This window comes from Tupaia chinensis, unplaced genomic scaffold (genome assembly GCF_000334495.1).
Source record: "Tupaia chinensis unplaced genomic scaffold, TupChi_1.0 Scaffold000243_1, whole genome shotgun sequence".
Lineage (NCBI taxonomy): Eukaryota > Metazoa > Chordata > Mammalia > Scandentia > Tupaiidae > Tupaia > Tupaia belangeri.
This window is the reverse complement of record NW_006159721.1, coordinates 871,087-888,252: the sequence shown is the minus strand read 5'-3', so window position 1 is coordinate 888,252 and position 17,166 is coordinate 871,087. Positions and strand designations below refer to the sequence as shown.

Sequence of the window (17,166 nt, the reverse complement as noted above, 5' to 3'; positions counted from 1 at the left end):
GACTACATGGGAGTCCAGTGACATAGCCATTACGCCACCTGCTGGTCCCTGTATACTTTTTTTTTTAAAAAAAGAGATTTTTGCTATGGGGTGCATACACTCGCTGGAGGGACAGAGAAACAGAAACCAAGAAATCATCCCCTCCCCGTGGGGGTGGCCACATTGTAATCCCTTCTCCTCCATTCTCCTCTTGGGATTTTGGGTATGCATGTATACACGCCCAGCGTGAGTTTTAAGCCGCTGGGTCTAGGACTCGAACTGTGATTGACTATGTGGGAGTCCAGTGATGTAACCATTACACTATCCCTTGAATTACACACTATAAAAGGGTGAATTTTACAGTGTATGAAAATATCTCAATCAAGTCATTAAAATTTATGGAGAGAAGAACTAAGGAAAGAGACAGGAAATGAAGTTCTAACTTATTATGTAGTTCTGTCTGAATTTCCCTACCATAAATATATATTACTTCTGTTTTAATTTTCATGTCAACAGGGCTTATCTGTGTGGCAGAATGAGAGTTCATTTCTACTTTCATCTAAATATTTGTCTATATGCCAAAACCAAGACTTAAAATTAAATGAGAAAATATTAAGTATCTTTAGCCTGATACTAACTATATATATATATATCTGAGTCAAATGCCAGTTTGGATTTGGTCTGGATAATTCTTACAAAAGATGACTACATTCATAAAGAAGGGGGAAAAGTTATACCTGCTTGCAGTACTTGGTTATAGCTGCTCCTAGAGGGTGTTCACTGTTACTTTCAGCAGTTCCCACAATGGCCAGGATCTTATTACGTGATATTCTGTTACTTTCCACTAGAACCTTCACTTGATTCACTACTGGGGTTCCATGGGTAATGGTTCCAGTCTTATCAAATACCACTACCTTTACCTGTAAAAAAATTTTTTTAAAAATGCACTTATATTACTTGATAATACTGAATATCATCTTTCCAAAAATGAGAAAAAGGTTTACTTTGACAGATTATATTTTTACATTTCATCACTGTACATCTTTATAGTATGCTTACATTCTAGGTTCTCAAAGCACAAATGCACTGCCTGTCAACCAAGTCAAAGATATCATACAAAATAACTTTCTGTTCTTTCCTATTTAACATCTGTTAAATATTACTTTGTTTCTTATAAAAGCTGACCTTTGACTTAATTTGACTTCATAAACAGACTGTCTTTTGGAGAACAAAAAGGGAGAAAAGGAGAAGAAATACTTTCAGTTTTACCTATTAGCTCTCCTCTGCAAATGTCCAATTATTTAATCGTGCTAAATTACTGTGAGTATATGTTGGAAAACTAGAGCTAATTACTAAAGTTGACTATTAGTAGGTAATTAAGAGATATCTTTAGTGCCTTCAGGGAAAACAGAAATATTTTCAATACTAATGAATTATAAATCCCTTCAGAAATCTGGGCATTAAGCAGATGATTACAGAAGTTAAGTATAGAAGACAAGACCTGCTGAGTTGCTATGGCTTTACGTTTACGGTACCCACGTGAGAAGATTGGCTGAAAAGGGACGGCTCAGGGAACCAATGTGGGAAACTCAACCCAGATGGGAAAAAAGGAAGAGTCTGAAGTTATAGAACATAGTCATCTCACATTAAACTGGGAGTAAGAACCTTAAAAAATTAAAAGCCCAAAAACCAAGATGAAAGATGACTCTAGAAAAGAGAAAAACAGCTATAAAGGACATTTTTGAGAAAACAGAGGAAACTGTAACATGGACTATAGATTAGGTAACAATGTTACATCAATATTAATTTCTTGATTTTGATCATTTTAGTGTGGTTATGTAAGAGAATGTCTTTGTTATTAGGAAAGGAGCCCAGCAGCTGTAGTACAACAGTATAGGGTATACAGGAGTTCTCTATATTAGTCCTGCAACTTTAAGTTTGAAATTATATCAAAATAAAAAATTTCTATAAAATTTACTAGCCTGTATTCACTGGCGAGATTAGGTACCAAACCTGATTTTTTTTTTTTGAGAGGTTTTTGCTACAGGGCGTGTGCACTCGCCAGAAAGACAGTGAGAGACAGAGAGACAGAAAGTGAGAAATCAACCCCCGTGGGGGGGATGGCCACACTACAGTCAGTCCCTTCTCCTCCACTTGCCTCAGGGTCTTGGGCACGCATGCACATGCACCCAGCATGAGTTTAAGCCACCAGGTCCAGGACTTGAACCGCGGTCAACTAAATGGGAGTTCAGCAACATAGCCATTATGCTAACTGCTGGTCCCAAACCTGATTTTTTTTTAAAGATATTTTTTCCTATAGGCCATGTGTACTCGCTGGAGAGACAGACAGAGAGAAAGAAAACAAGAAATCGCCCTCCAGGGGGATGGCCACGCTGCAATCCTTTCTCCTCCATTCCCTTCTTGGGATTTTGGGTATGCATGTATACACACCCAGCGTGAGTTTCAAGCCGCCGGGTCCATGACTGAAACCATGGTCGATTACAATGGGAGTCCAGTGACACAACCATTACACCATCTGCTGGTCCCCCAAACTTGTTCTAAGCTATATTGTATGGATCTGTATACAGTTTATATCCACCTTAGAACATACTATTGATAGCTGAAACACAGTTTTAGTTGAAGTCGAGGTGCCTTAATTTAGAATGTTAAAGAAATCCTAATGTGAGAGAGATCAGGTATACGATTTTATTCCTGAATCAGATGCAAACTATCAGCTGATGCAGCAAAGTGAAAGAAACCACACTGTAATCACATACACTAGCTCCTGTTGAAGACTGCAAACATGAAGTCACACATGAATAGGTTAGAAGCCTGGTAGATTTTGGCAGATTTTCCTGGGCAATGCTTATTCTATCTTCGTGCTCTAAAGACTGGTCTAGCCTGAGCTAGGATAGAACTTCAGGTTTTATATATCAGGGTCTGCTCCAAGAGAGTAGGCCTGGAGTAGTTTTAAAGATCTTAAATGACTAAAACCAACTTGGACTAGAACCAAAATAACACCTTTCCTACATCAACCTTCAGGATAGTACCAGAGGAAGCTCAAGCTTATGGATCACATGGAAATAATTTAGGACTGTTTCTCAATAGATGTGCTATTACAAGTTTAGATGAGATAATTTTTTTTTTTTGGAGAGGTTTTCACTATAGGGCGCGTGCGCTCGCCAGACAGACAGAGAGAGACAGAGAGACAGAAAGTGAGAAATCACCCCCCAGGTGGGATGGTCACGCCGCAATCCCTTCTCCTCCATTCTCCTCTTGGGATCTTGGGTACACACGCACATGTGCCCGGTGTGAGTTTCAAGCCACCGGGTCCGGGATGCGAACCGCGGTTGACTACGTGGGAGTCCAGCAACATAGCCATTACGCTAACTGCTGGTTCCCTAGATGAGATAATTCTTAATGGGGGAACCATCTTACCTTATGAGCCATCTCCAAGGGCTCTCCACCTTTGATTAGTATGCCATTTTGAGCACCTACTCCTGTACCCACCATCACAGCAGTTGGAGTGGCTAAACACAGTGAACAGGGACATGCAATACACAGAACTGTGATAGAGGCTTGGAAAGCAAAACGTATTATCATCTCTGTTCGTGAGATACTTTTATTGTAGTCCTTTAGAAGAAAGACATAAATTTTGGTTACTGAATTAGAGCTGTACAAAACAAAAGAAACAAAGCTTAGCACTATTGTACAGTCTCACATCCTACCTGGCTACCAACATATGTTTTAGTTACTACACGTTGAGTATCCTTTATCCAAAATGCTTGAGTATCCTTTATCCAAAATGCTTGGAACCAAAACTGTTTCAAATTTTTTACTTTTTCCCCCCAGATTTTGAAATATTTATTATCGTCAGAAAAGTCATGGCATATTTTTGTATAGAAAAACAGAAAAATATGTCATGACTTTTCTGACAACCCCAATACACAAATATATAATGAGATATCTTGGGGATGGGATCCAACGATAAATATAAAATTCACTTAAGTTTCATATACACCTTGCACACATAGCCTGAAAGTAATTTTACTCAATATTATTGTATTACATTGTTTTGGCTGCAACCTATTACATGAGGTCAGATATGAAATTTTCCATTTGTGGTATCATGTTGGTGCTCAAAAAGTTTTGGATTTTGAAGCATTTCAGATTTCATATTTTCACAGTGAAGATGTTCAATCTGTAGTAAGAAAATACTTTTTTCTTTTATGAACATAAGAAATTTTGACATAGCGATAAATAAGTGATAGCAGAAAATCAAGATTTCATTTTAGATGACTCCAGAGTTACAAATTATGAAACAAATAAAACCTCATTTTTTCCTTTTTTTTTTGCCCCATATTGAGAACAAGTGTTTTTATTAGGGACTTTAAGGAATAGTTGCTAACATGAAACATAATGTCCAAAAATTTTGATACTGAACAAATAAAATTCTGAATTCCTGTATTCTAAGGTGACAAATCTGTCTTTCATAGTATTCTCTTTAAAGAAGAGAATAAAACTGCCCAGGATGCAAAAGGAGCTTAATTATTTCCAACAAAATCCTTTTGTACATAGCGATACGAGCCAAATATACCTGCTATTGTAGCTAAACACTTAGTATCATTGAGTTTGTGTGAGAAGTTACAAATAACGGCTTTAGGGGAAATCTAAGACTCCCTAAACTCAGAAGACAAATTCTGTTTTTCTTTTTTTGGAGAGGTTTTTGCTATAGGGCACATGCGCTAACCAGAAAGACAGAGAAAGACAGAGAGACAGAAAGCGAGAAATCACCCCCCCAGGGGGGATGGCCACGCTGCAATCCCTTCTCCTCCATTCTCTTCTTGGGATCTTGGGCACACACACACACACACACGCCCAGTGTGAGTTTAAGCCACTGGGTCCAGGACTCGAGTCACGGTCAACTACATGGGAATCCAGCGACACAGCCATTATGCTAACTGCTGGTCTCATCAGGAGACAAATTCTTGAAAGATATATAATCTACCAGCAGATGGCGTAATGGTTACGTTGCTGGACTCCCACATAGTCGACTGCAATTCAAGTCCCGGACCCAGTGGCTTAAAACTCACGCTGGGCACATGTGTGTGCATGCCCAAAATCCCAAGAGGAGATTGGAAGAAAAGGGACTGCGATGTGGCCATCCCCCCTGGGAGGTGATTTCTCACTTAAGGTCTGTCTCTCTGGTGAGTGCACATATCTTACAGCAAAAATATCTCAAAAAAAAAAGATAGATATATTTAACAAGATGATTGTTGAGAATATCTTAAACCCTTCTCAACAATCATCTTGTTAAATGTTTGCTTAACTGGCATGAATCATTTAAATAAACTTTTAAGTGATCATAATATGGAATAGATACATAGTTGTTATGATTGTACTTGTTCTTTTTAAGAATCTTTTTTAAAATTATTTATTTTATTTTATTAATTATATTTTTTAATCTGACCAGAGACAGAGAGAGAGGAAAAGAGAGAAAATAAGCCGCCAGGTCCAGGACTCAAACCTCAGTCGGCCACGTGGGAGTCCAGTGCCTTAACCACTGCACCACCTGCTGGCCCCATGATTCTACTTGTTCTTTAACTGAAGGAACAGTATGAAACAGTGTACAGCATGGCATTTCTTGTAAATAAAGAAATATAACAAAGTAGATTTTCTTAGCAGTAATGGTTTTACAGTGCTATGTTCTTCTCAAGTTCTCTAATATGTAAGAGATAAATCTATATAAAAACATAATTGGAAAGGAATTCCATAGATATCTAGGTTTCTGCTTTCATATGTCATGTGTGTATGTTTTCACATATGTTGTATGCTTTCACCTATATTAATTCCAATCTGAGGTATTATCATCTCCATTTAACATATGAGAAAACTGAATCTAAGAGAAGTTAAGGTCATAGACTAATTTGAGGCATAGTCCAAGTCTACTTTACCACTTTAAAATATACTTTAGAGACCATCAGAGAACTTAATGAGAAGGTACTCATATTATGTTTATAAAGCATTTAGTAAATTATGAAGTATATATTACCTTGTTTAACCTTCACCACAGCTACAAGTTATGCAGAATGGATATTAGTAATACCTCATTTTATAGATGGAAACTGAAGGTCAGAGAGCAATTAAGTGATCTAAGATCATACTGAGGGTAAAGATAGCTGAAACCTTGAGGTTCTCCTCAACAAATCTATAGTCCTTTGTGAAAGTAAAATCATGCTAGAAATAAGACTATGTGCAAAGTATAAAAATTCAGTATTCGTTTTTAGTCATAATAATTTTTTTTCCCAAAAGGAAATCTTATATTTTCAGAAATGGATGTTATTCTTATTACCCTCCCATTACAGCCCCTTAAAGAAACTGTTTTTTTTTAAGTTATTTCCACTTAATTGTTTATATAAAAGATTCAGAAGCTGTTTTGCATAGAGTTGTTACAGTCACTTACAGGAAAGTAGGTTTCCACAATTTCAAAATTCAGAAATCCAATTATAATCCACACCACAAGGGTAGCAACAGAAACGAAAACGATAAAAGGAACAAAATAGCCACTGAGTTTGTCTGCAAACTGCTGGATGGGAGCCTAGAATTAAAATAAGAACAAAAGGTATATCTAAGTCTCCTTTTCTGATATTGAATAAAGAATATATTTAGTAGCTAGCACAAATATTTTAATAAATTCCATATTAACACAACTAAAATTAATGAAAGAAAATTATAAAAACTAGATCGAGATTCATACATCTAAAGCTTTTTAGAATTATTTATTTTATTTATCATAATTAATATTTTTTATCTTACTATAGTTATCAGAGAGAAGGAAAGTGAGAAAGCAAGCCACCAGTACTGGGACTTGAACCATGGTTGGCCATGTATAAGTCAAGTGCCCTAACCACTATGATACCTGCTGGCTCCCACTTACAAAGCTTTTAAAAAAATTGTTTCTCTTAGGTTAGGTTAAGTTACCTTTGATGTTTGTGCCTCCTCTACAAGTTTGACAATTTGAGAAAGGGTTGTGTCTGCTCCGACATGAGTTGCGCGAATAAGTAGTGACCCATTCTGGTTAATGGAACCAGCAATCACGGTGCTGCCTGGTTTCTTAGCCACAGGCATTGCCTCCCCTGTATGAAGAAGAGTAAGATAGATTTAGGGAGCATAAATGTTTACCATCTTGAAATATACCATCATTTGTTAATTGAACAAAAATACTGGGTTGTTGGAAAAGTCATGACATTTTCTTTTTCCTATGTTTTTCTATGTAAAAATGTGTCATGACTTTTCTGACAACCCAATATCTAGAAAGTAGATTATTATTTCATGAAATAGAATCTGGACAAATTCCTAGGTGAAAGTTGCCCTCTCTTTTTCTTAATGTCATTTCTAGGACTTTTTATGTCCTTCTAGGTCAAGGATACATACCTTAAACTGGAAAAACCTAACATGCTGACTGTTATTGGCAGAAACTTTTTGAGCTTCACTCTAGTCCTAAATTATGAGTTTTTAACCTGTTCTCAAGGAGCATCCATAAATATGGGAGAAAGTTTTTGTTTGTAATGACAACTTGGGGGGAGGAAAAAGGGGTGCTGCTACTATAATTTTGTGGTCCAGGGTCAGGGACACTAAATTGTTCTGCAGTGTGTAAGACAGTCCCCCGAAACTAAGAATTGTCCCATCCAAAATGGCAACAGCACCCCTAGTGAGAAACACAGACTCCTAAATTACTTCCAAATGTTCCGTAAGCTGAGTGCCTCTTCTGGTACAATCCTGTGAGTTGAGAAAAGTTGTTATTTTGTTCTGCTCCAAATTGGCTTTACTTACTTAAGATCTCTAAAACTACTCCAGGTCTATTGTTTTTTTTTTTTTTTTTTTTTGGAGAGGTTTTTGCTATAGGGCGCGTGCGCTCGTCAGACAGAGAGAGACATAGAGACAGAAAGCGAGAAGTCACCCCCCAGGGGGGGATGGTCATGCCGCAATCCCTCCTCCTCCATTCTCCTCTCGGGATCTTGGGCACGCACGCACACGCGCCCGGCGTGAGTTTTAAGCCACCGGGTCCAGGACGCAAACCACGGTTGACTACATGGAAGTCCAGCGACATAGCCATTACGCTAACTGCTGGTTCCCTCCAGGTCTATTCTCTTAACAGCAGACCTTGATGTGGAAAACCTGGATTCCTATACTAGCTTAGATAAAGTCAGTCTTTAGGGCAAGAGTACAGAAGTGGTATTACCCAGGAAAATTTGCCAAAGTCTGTGAGGCTCTATAGGAGACTGAGACAACTTCCTTTGGTTATGCATTCCACTATTTCACAATCTTCAATAGAAAAAGCCTTCAAAAACATAACTAAAACCACAGTTAATCTGAGGGATTTGAATTAATAGTCTTAAAAATAACTCATATTTATTTTTGCTCATAATTTACTAATTCATAGTTTCTTCAAAAAGCTCTTAACCTTTCATACCTATTTTTCATTACCACTTTGGATTCACTTTGCTTTTTATGTCATAGTTCTCTGAAAGAACATACCTGTGATGAGCGATTCATCTACCATAAAATGTCCTTCAATAACACGACCATCCACTGGAAATTTGCCTCCTGGAACCACTTTAATAATGTCTCCCCGTTGTACAAGTTCTACATCCACTTGTTCTTCACTAGACATGAGTAAAATAAAAAGCACCATGATGATGGTTCTTACCCTGACCCCTCCATGCAAGTTTTTCAGTTCATGTCAAGCTTTTAGCTCCATAAATACTACCAATGGGAGCTAGCTAGAGTCAACATGTAAGCTAGTAACTGCTATGTCAGTCTTGTTCCCTATTGGTGAACAGCAAACTCAGTAGCCAGCACTTAAGTGGAACTCTAAATATTTGATTGAATAATGACTGCACAAAAAAAAAGTTTTAAAAATAATGTAATAGGTTTTATTTAACTAAACTATTTATTATATAAATTTGCTTCAACAATTTTAGGAGTATAAAAATGAGAAATACAGGGACCAGCAGACGGTGTAATGGTTACATTGCTGGACTCCCACATGATCGACCATGGTTCAAGTCCTGGACCTGGCAGCTAAAAAAAAAACAAAAAACAAAAAACAAAAAACTTATGTTGGGTATGTGATGTGCACGTGCATGCCGCCTCCCAAAAAGGGGGGGGAGGGGAGACCAGCAGATGGTGTAATGGTTACGTCACTGGAATCCCACATAGTCGACCACAGTTCAAGTCCCAGACCCAGTGGCTTAAAACTCACTCTAGGCACATATGTGTGCATGCCCATAATCCCAAGAGGAGAATGGAATAAAAGGGATTGCTGCATGGCCATTCCCCCCCAGGGGTGATTTCTCACTTTCTGTCTCTCTATATATCTCTGTCTCTCCAGTGAGCGCATGCACCCTATAGTAAAAATCTCTCTAAGAAATGAGAAATACAAAAGAATAAAATCTAATTAGGCCTTTATCTTAACTTATAAGTAGCACAGGAGTTGGAAAACAAGTTATCTGATATCACAAGAAAACAAAGAGACAAATTCAGATTATGGGATATTTTACAGAACAACAGATGGATGGACGTTTCTTCAAGTGAACTGTATTGACAGAGGGAGAGGGAAGGAGAGAGAAAACGACGAAGGAGCTATTCTAGATTAAACAACACAACAACAATAACCTAAGACACATGACAGTTTAAATACAATGATGCATGGAACTTGTTTGAATTCTTTTTTGGACAAAGGGCTTTAAAATATTTTGGAAACAGGAGAAATATGCATATGGATATTAGATCACATTAAGGAATTACTCTTCATTTTGTTAGGTACAGTATGGTATTATAGTTATGTAAGCATATGTCCTTTTTTAAAGAGATACTAAAAATATTTAGCAGTAAAATGATGACTGGGATTTACTTTAAAATACTACTGTACCAAAAACATGTACAATTACAATTGGGTGATTTATAAAGAAATTTTTAAAAATACTATTGCAACAACAGAAGAAAGATAAATAGGACGGATGAAATAAAGTGTGGCAAAACATGGATAACAGTTAAATCTTAGAGCTAGAATGTGGGTTTATGAAGCTTCATTCCAGTGTACATTTGAAATTTTTCATGAGAAGTTAAAAAAAAAGAGAGAATGGAGAAGAATGAAGATTAACTACCTTATGAGGATATTATCAGAGTCAAGAGTTACAATCGTTGCTTCTGTAGCTTGTAGTGAAATCAGCTTTGCAAGAGCCTCTGATGTTTTGCCCTATAAATTAAAACAAACACACTGAAAATGCTAAGAAAGAAAAAGTTCAAGTTTTAACTAAAATAAATAATCTTTAACATTTACCCAAAAGATAGCTGTAGGGATATTAATATGAAGTTATAAGTAAGTTCCAGTGTTTTATTGTATATCATGGAGTCTATAGTTAATAATAAAATATAATTCAAAATAGCTAAAAGAGAAGATTTTATATATTCTCACCACAAAGAAATGATAAATATCTAAGGCGATGGATATGCTAAATTAGTCTGATTTGACCATTCCACAATGTGTACATGTTTCAAAACATCCACCTGGTGCCCCACAAATAAATACAATTATTTCTGTTAATTAAAATAAAACTTAGGGGCTGGAAGTTGGCACAGCAGTAAAACACAATGCTCAGGCCAGTAGGTGGTGTGGAGGATTAAGGTGGCTGGATTCTACACAGCCAGCTTCATGGTTAGAGTGTCAGACCTGGCAGCTTGAAAATCATGCCAGGTGTGTGTACAGGTGTATCCAAAATCCCAAGAGGAGAATGGAGAAGAGATTGCAGCATGGCCATCCCCCCTGGGGTGTGATTTCTCATTTTCTTTATCTCTCCCTCTCTCAGGCAAGTGCACATGCCCTATAACAAAAAAACTAAAAAACAAAAACAAAAACCCCACAATGCTCTCAAGCCTGATCCTCATCAGAAGGCTCTTGGTTCACATCTGGAAACTGTATATACTGGGCATGCACATGCCCATGATCTGGGGCTGGCTGAGGTTGGGGGTAGCTCATGGCATGAAGATCCTGTTGGGCCAGCCAGTGGCATGTTGGTTAAGGCTGCCGGATCCTATATGGCTGATTGTGCAGTTCAAGTTTTGGACCTGGCGACTTGAAAACACACTGGGTGAGTGTGTGTGCATGCCCAAAATCCCAACAGGAAAATAGAAGAGAAGGGATTGCAGTATGGCCATCAGTCCTTGGAGGGGATGATTTCTCACTTTCCTTCTCTCCCTCTCTACCTCTCATTATCTCTGTCTCACTCAAAAAAGAAAGAATAAACTTAATAAAATTTTAAATACTTGAAAAAAGCTTTCATCAAGAACATGAAGTACATAAAATATAAAAAAACTATTACTAGATAAAATTTATGAAGAAATAATGTAAATTAAAAAAAACACTGAGAACACAGTAGATACATGTGCAAAGGATATAAACAGGCAAATAATTCAAGAGAAAATATAAATACCTGATATATGAAAAAATATTTATCTTTGCTATTTTGAGATTTAAATTTTATTTTTTAATGATATACTCCATAGAATACTATTCAGCTATAAAAAAAAACAAGACCCTGGCATTTGATAGAAAGTGGATGAATATGGAAGATTTATTGCTGAGTGAAGCAAATCAGGCTATGAAAGAGAGACATTGTATGTCTCCACTTAAAATATACTGACTGAACTCTATGGTAGAGACTGAAAGACTGGAGGACATAAAACCATTGAAACAGTTATGGACACAGGAGACAGTGTAGAAGGAGGGTAAGAGAGGGGAAAAGTGGAGAGAAGGAAATTAGGGAGAAAAACAGAGAGTTGAGACATTTGTGGGACATAGCAATGGTTTATTACCTGTTGATAATGTGTATATAATATTCTCAACTGGACCAGTCTGAGATGTTTTTCATGTTGGGTAAATTCTCTTTACAAGCTAAATGATGTATAGCGATTGAATGTATAAGACAATAATAACAAATCAAAAGAAAAAATAATTTTATTTTTTGTCAGTTTTATGACATTAAATTGAAAATTAGTAAATTGACTGAAATAAAAATGACCCAAAATAAAAAAAAGAAAAGCAATTTATCTAAGCAGATGCACTGTTATAGTTTCATGGGGTTTTTTCTGTGGGCTTTTTTGCTTTTTATGTTTTTAAAAAAACATTCGATCACTATATATCATTACAGCTGCTAATGGAAGAAATGCAGACTAAAGCCATGCTGTTTTACCATTTAATTCCTATTAATTTAGTAAGAATTTACATAAGATGCAATGCTGATAAAGATGTAGTAATCTCACTGACATACCCCTGCGGATAAAAAATTGTTACAACTTATAGCATAAGCTCTAAAAGATATACATCCTGGGCCCAGCAGTTAGCGTAATGGCTATGTCGCTGGACTCCCACATAGTTGACCACGGTTTGAGTCCTGACTCGGTGGCTTAAAACTCATGCCGGGCGCGTGTGCACACATGCCCAAGATCCCAAGAGGAGAATGGAGGAGAAGGGATTGCGATGTGGCCATCCCCCCTGGGGGGTGATTTCTCGCTTTCTATCTCTCTGTCTCTCTCTGTCTGGTGAACACATGCGCCCTATAGCGAAAACCTCTCACCTCCCCAAAAAAAAAAAAAAAGATATACTTCCTACAATCCATTAATCCCATCCTTTGTAATTTTTCCTAGGACACTAGTTCAATGGAAATGGCTATTAGAAATGAATATGTTAAATGTAAGATTATCTAAAAATTAAAAATTGGAAGCAATCTATTAAAAATTGCAAACAAACCCAGTATGGTTTAGTAAATTACGGCACATTGACTCAACAAACTATTATTATTCATAAATATCAAAAAATTATCTACACTGTAAAAATAAAGAAAAGAAAAAAATAAAATAAAATAAAATGAAAAATAAAGGAAAAACTTTACAGTGCTATGGGTACAAAGTTGTATGTACACTATGTTTGCAACTCTGTTAAACATAAAGGGATGTAGAACAAGATTAGAAAGTGATTTACAATATATAATGGTACTATGGGTGAATATTTTCTAATCATGGGGAACTAGCAGGTGGTGTGGTGGTTAAGGTGCTGGACACTCCCACATGGCTGATCACGGTTCAAGTTCTGGAACTGGTGGCTTGCTTTCTCACTTTCTCTATCTCTCTCTTTCTCTCTCTCTCTCTCTGTCTCCCTCTGGTCAAATTAAAAACTAAATGAATGAATAAATAAAATAAAATAATTCTTAAAAAATATATTTTTTCCAATCATTATTTTATTTTATTTTATGTTTTTTTTTCTTTGGAGAGGTTTTTGCTATAGGGCGCGTGCGCTCACCAGACAGACAGAAAGAGACAGAGAGACAGAAAGCAAGAAATCACCCCCCAGGGGGGATGGTCACGCCGCAATCCCTTCTCCTCCATTCTCCCCTAGGGATCTTGGGCATGCATGCACACGCGCCCGACGTGAGTTTTAAGCCACCGGGTCCGGGACGCAAACCACAGTCGACTACGTGGGAGTCCAGCGACATAGCCATTACGCTAACTGCTGGTTCCCTAATCATTATTTTAAACTGTGTATCATGTCAGTTTTTCCATTAATAATGTGATATAAATAAATAAGTACTTTTCAAATGTCTCTTTCTCCTTTAAAATAAAGATGGACACACTGTACTATTTATAGAGTATTCCATAACTTTGGTAAATCTTCTAAGGGAATATTTAAGTTAAAATATTGCTAAAACAAGCCCACCTAAGGTGAGGGAATGCTGGAGGCCATATGGAAGACCCAGCCTGAATGCACCAGACACAGCTGCACATGCCTGTAATCCTAGCTAAAAGGGAGACTGGGGCAGGATCACAACAGAGTGAGAGCCTGTCAAAAATTCCTATCCCCCTTTCTCTCTCCTTTTCTTACTTTCTCTTTCCGCCTCTTTCATAAAGGAAAAAGAAGGCCAAAACAAAAAAAATTTCTTGCAGTAAATGATTAACTACATAAATAAACATATATTTCTAATAACTGGTTTAGAAAATACCATGGTCATTTATTCACCCAATATTTTAACAAATGTCACCATTTCTTCCTTTACCTTAGCTATATGTTCCAGCCATCGGCCTAGTGCAATAAACACAAAGAGCATAGGAGGTGTGTCAAAGAAAGTAACAGGGTTCACTCTTGCTCTCTCATACATTGCAACTAGAAGAATAACCAAAGAGTAGGCAAATGCAATGGTGGTTGCCAACACAATCAGTACATCCATATTTGCCGTCTTATGCTTCAGTGCTTTGTAAGCCTGAATGTAGAAGTACCAGCCTCCGATAAACTGCAATTATAGAAATAATAATCAGTTGAATTTTTTTAAATGCTGAAATTTACATATATACCTCAAAAATTTCAGATAAAATATCAATGTTCACTTCTTTTGACCTTTAGCTAATCCATACACACTAAGGGGAGATTTTTAAGCTGAAAGAATAGTTTTTGTATTTTAGCAGATGTATGTGCATTCAAATTGCTGTGCAAGCCTTCGTGGGCTGTTTTCTATAATCCAGTGGATACTTCATGATATAAAGAAAGTCAAATTGTTCTTGGATTTTATTTTTGAGGCTAGGAAAAGTAAGAACCAGGAAAAGAATTACATTTTTGGTCAAGGATTTTTTTATTTTTTAATAAAACTCACCCACCTTTCCAAAACTCAACGTAAGTAATATCAAAAGCTATCATACCTGCTGCTGTTTTTGTTGGTAAACTTAACTGGATAGTTTGTTCATTAGTATAGAAAAACACACTAAGATGTTTTAAAAACTATTGCCTTCAATCAAGATCAGATAAAGGAAGAGATTTATTAGATGGAAGTGTGCCATCCCACAGTAAAGGTTTATTTTTAAAAAAGAGTTGAAAGACCAGCAAATGGTATAATGGTTATGTCACTGGTCTCCCACGTACTCGATCACAGTTTGAGTCCCAGACCTGGTGGCTTAAAACTCATGCCAGATACATGTGAGTGCACCCAAAATCCTGAGAGGAGAAGGGAGGAGAAAGGATTGTGGTGTGGGCATCCCCCTGTGTGGTGGGGGGGTGGAGTGAGGTGATTTCTTGCTTTCTGTCTCTCCTGAGCACATGCGCCCTATAGCAAAAATGTCTCTTAAAAAAAAAGTTGAGTTGAAAATATACAGAAAGTAACTGAAGTGACAATGAGAAATAACAAATGTAACATTATATACAGTAGCAGATATGAATACCAAATCCAAAAAACTTGAACTCCTGTTCTCTACTCTGTCATTAATAATAGTCTTAGGGTTAAATGGAACTAATTACTCAATTTAAGATTATTCTTACAAAGGATCCAGCATAAAATTATCAAACTTCTAGCTAATATCTGTTTGTAGTTGAAAATAGCCTTGCTTACCACATTTTGGATATTTCTCATTATTATCAAATACATTTGCGAACATTTCACTTGCCTGTACAGGTATACACAATAAAAAAGACAGCAAATTCATAATGGACAATCCTGGCAGGATCGGGCGCTCCAGGAACATAGAAGAATGAACGTTGATCATTTCTTCCATACTCATGCTCTGATTATGGTGAAGAGTTGCACGGTGGTGGTCCATAACCATCATATATATCATTAGCCCCATTACAGGAATACAGAAAAACAAGCTCACAAGGAAGGACCGTCTCCATCTTATATAGAAAAAAGAAAAATCATTTTAATAAGATAGCTAATAGAGGCCAGCAGATTACATGGAGGTTTAATCCCACATATGAGGTTTGAGTTCCAGATCTGGTAGCTTGTAAAACACAATGGGTATTGGGAACCAGTAGTTAGTGTAATGGCTATGTCGCTGGACTCCCACATAGTCGACCGCGGTTCGCGTCCCGGACCCAATGGCTTAAAAAACTCACGCCGGGCGCATGTGCGTGCGTGCCCAAGATCCGAGAGGAGAATGGAGGAGAAGGGATTGCGGCGTGGCCATCCCCCCTGGGGGGTGATTTCTTGCTTTCTGTCTCTCTGTCTGTCTGGTGAGCGCACGCGCCCTATAGTGAAAACCTCTCCAAAAAAACAAAAACAAACACAATGGGCATGTGTGGGTATATACCCATACTCCTGAGAGGAAAATGGAGAAGAGATTATGGCATGGTCGCCCCCCAGGAGATGATTTCTCCCTCTCCCTCTCTCTCTCTCTCTCTCTCTTTCTACAGCAAGCTTACACACCCTTATAGCAAAACTAAAAAAATTAAAATAAAAAAAAAAGATAGTTAATGGGTTAAAGATCCTATGTACTATACAGAAATACAAGTTGTAACCACTCCAGCCCAGTATAAGGATGATGTCATAAAAACTGACATGCCAACAGGATGTTAAATTTGTTTTTTTTCTTAATTATTTTTATTTAACTTTATTTATTCATTCATTTATTTCAATTTGACCAGAGAGGGACAGAGAGAGAGAGAGAGCGCAAGCTGCCAGGTTGGGGACTTGAACCGTAGTCAGCCACATGGGAGTCCAGCACCCTTAACCACCAAGCCACCTGCCAGCCCCAGGATGTTAAATTTGTAATGAAGAGTTAAAATCTATTTTTTCACTGATAATCCAAAGTACTTACTGTCTTATTTCTCGTTTATGGTCTAGGTGACTTGCTGACCGATCCTTCTTGACCAAAGAAGCTGTAAAACCTAAGCCCTAAAAAAATGAGAAAAAAATATTTTCAGAATGTATAAATATTGTACAATTCTAAGCAATGGTACTGTCATGAAGAACAATTCTGTTCAACTACGAAGTGCAAATCACTCTGGGGATACAAAGATGAAGAAGTGCTTCCTGCTTGGTTACCTTTGCTTCTAATCTTCCATCAAATAAATGAATGTTTCCTTAGTTCTACTAAATGTCTTTCTTATTGTTCTCCAATCATTTAACTCAGGTGCAGTTGTCTTCAGTAGACGTTCTCTTTAATAAACCACAAAAGCTAGTATCATACTAAATATATTATTCGAGGCTTTAAATATGCAGCCTTTATTTTCATTCTATCAGAAAAAAATAACACAAACAAAAAGCATTTTCCTCATAAAATAAAGTATAAAATGGAAACTACACCAGGGACCAGCAGTTAACGTAACGGCTATGTCGCTGGACTCCCACGTAGTCGACCACAGTTCGC

General features: G+C 37.2%; 1 protein-coding gene across 1 annotated transcript in view; it reads right to left on the bottom strand.

Moving 5' to 3' along the window:
• The window catches only part of ATP7A (ATPase copper transporting alpha), a 155,269-nt gene that overhangs the window by 21,478 nt on the left and 116,625 nt on the right, over positions 1-17,166 (bottom strand). Inside the window, exons 8-16 of the mRNA XM_006148775.3 lie at positions 16,615-16,691; positions 15,466-15,691; positions 14,091-14,324; positions 10,149-10,240; positions 8,518-8,645; positions 6,961-7,115; positions 6,443-6,577; positions 3,418-3,612; positions 717-899 (exon numbers count right to left, since the gene is read on the bottom strand). Of these exons, the coding sequence (XP_006148837.1) occupies positions 717-899; positions 3,418-3,612; positions 6,443-6,577; positions 6,961-7,115; positions 8,518-8,645; positions 10,149-10,240; positions 14,091-14,324; positions 15,466-15,691; positions 16,615-16,691 (1,425 nt within the window). The remainder of the gene's footprint in view (positions 1-716; positions 900-3,417; positions 3,613-6,442; positions 6,578-6,960; positions 7,116-8,517; positions 8,646-10,148; positions 10,241-14,090; positions 14,325-15,465; positions 15,692-16,614; positions 16,692-17,166) is intronic.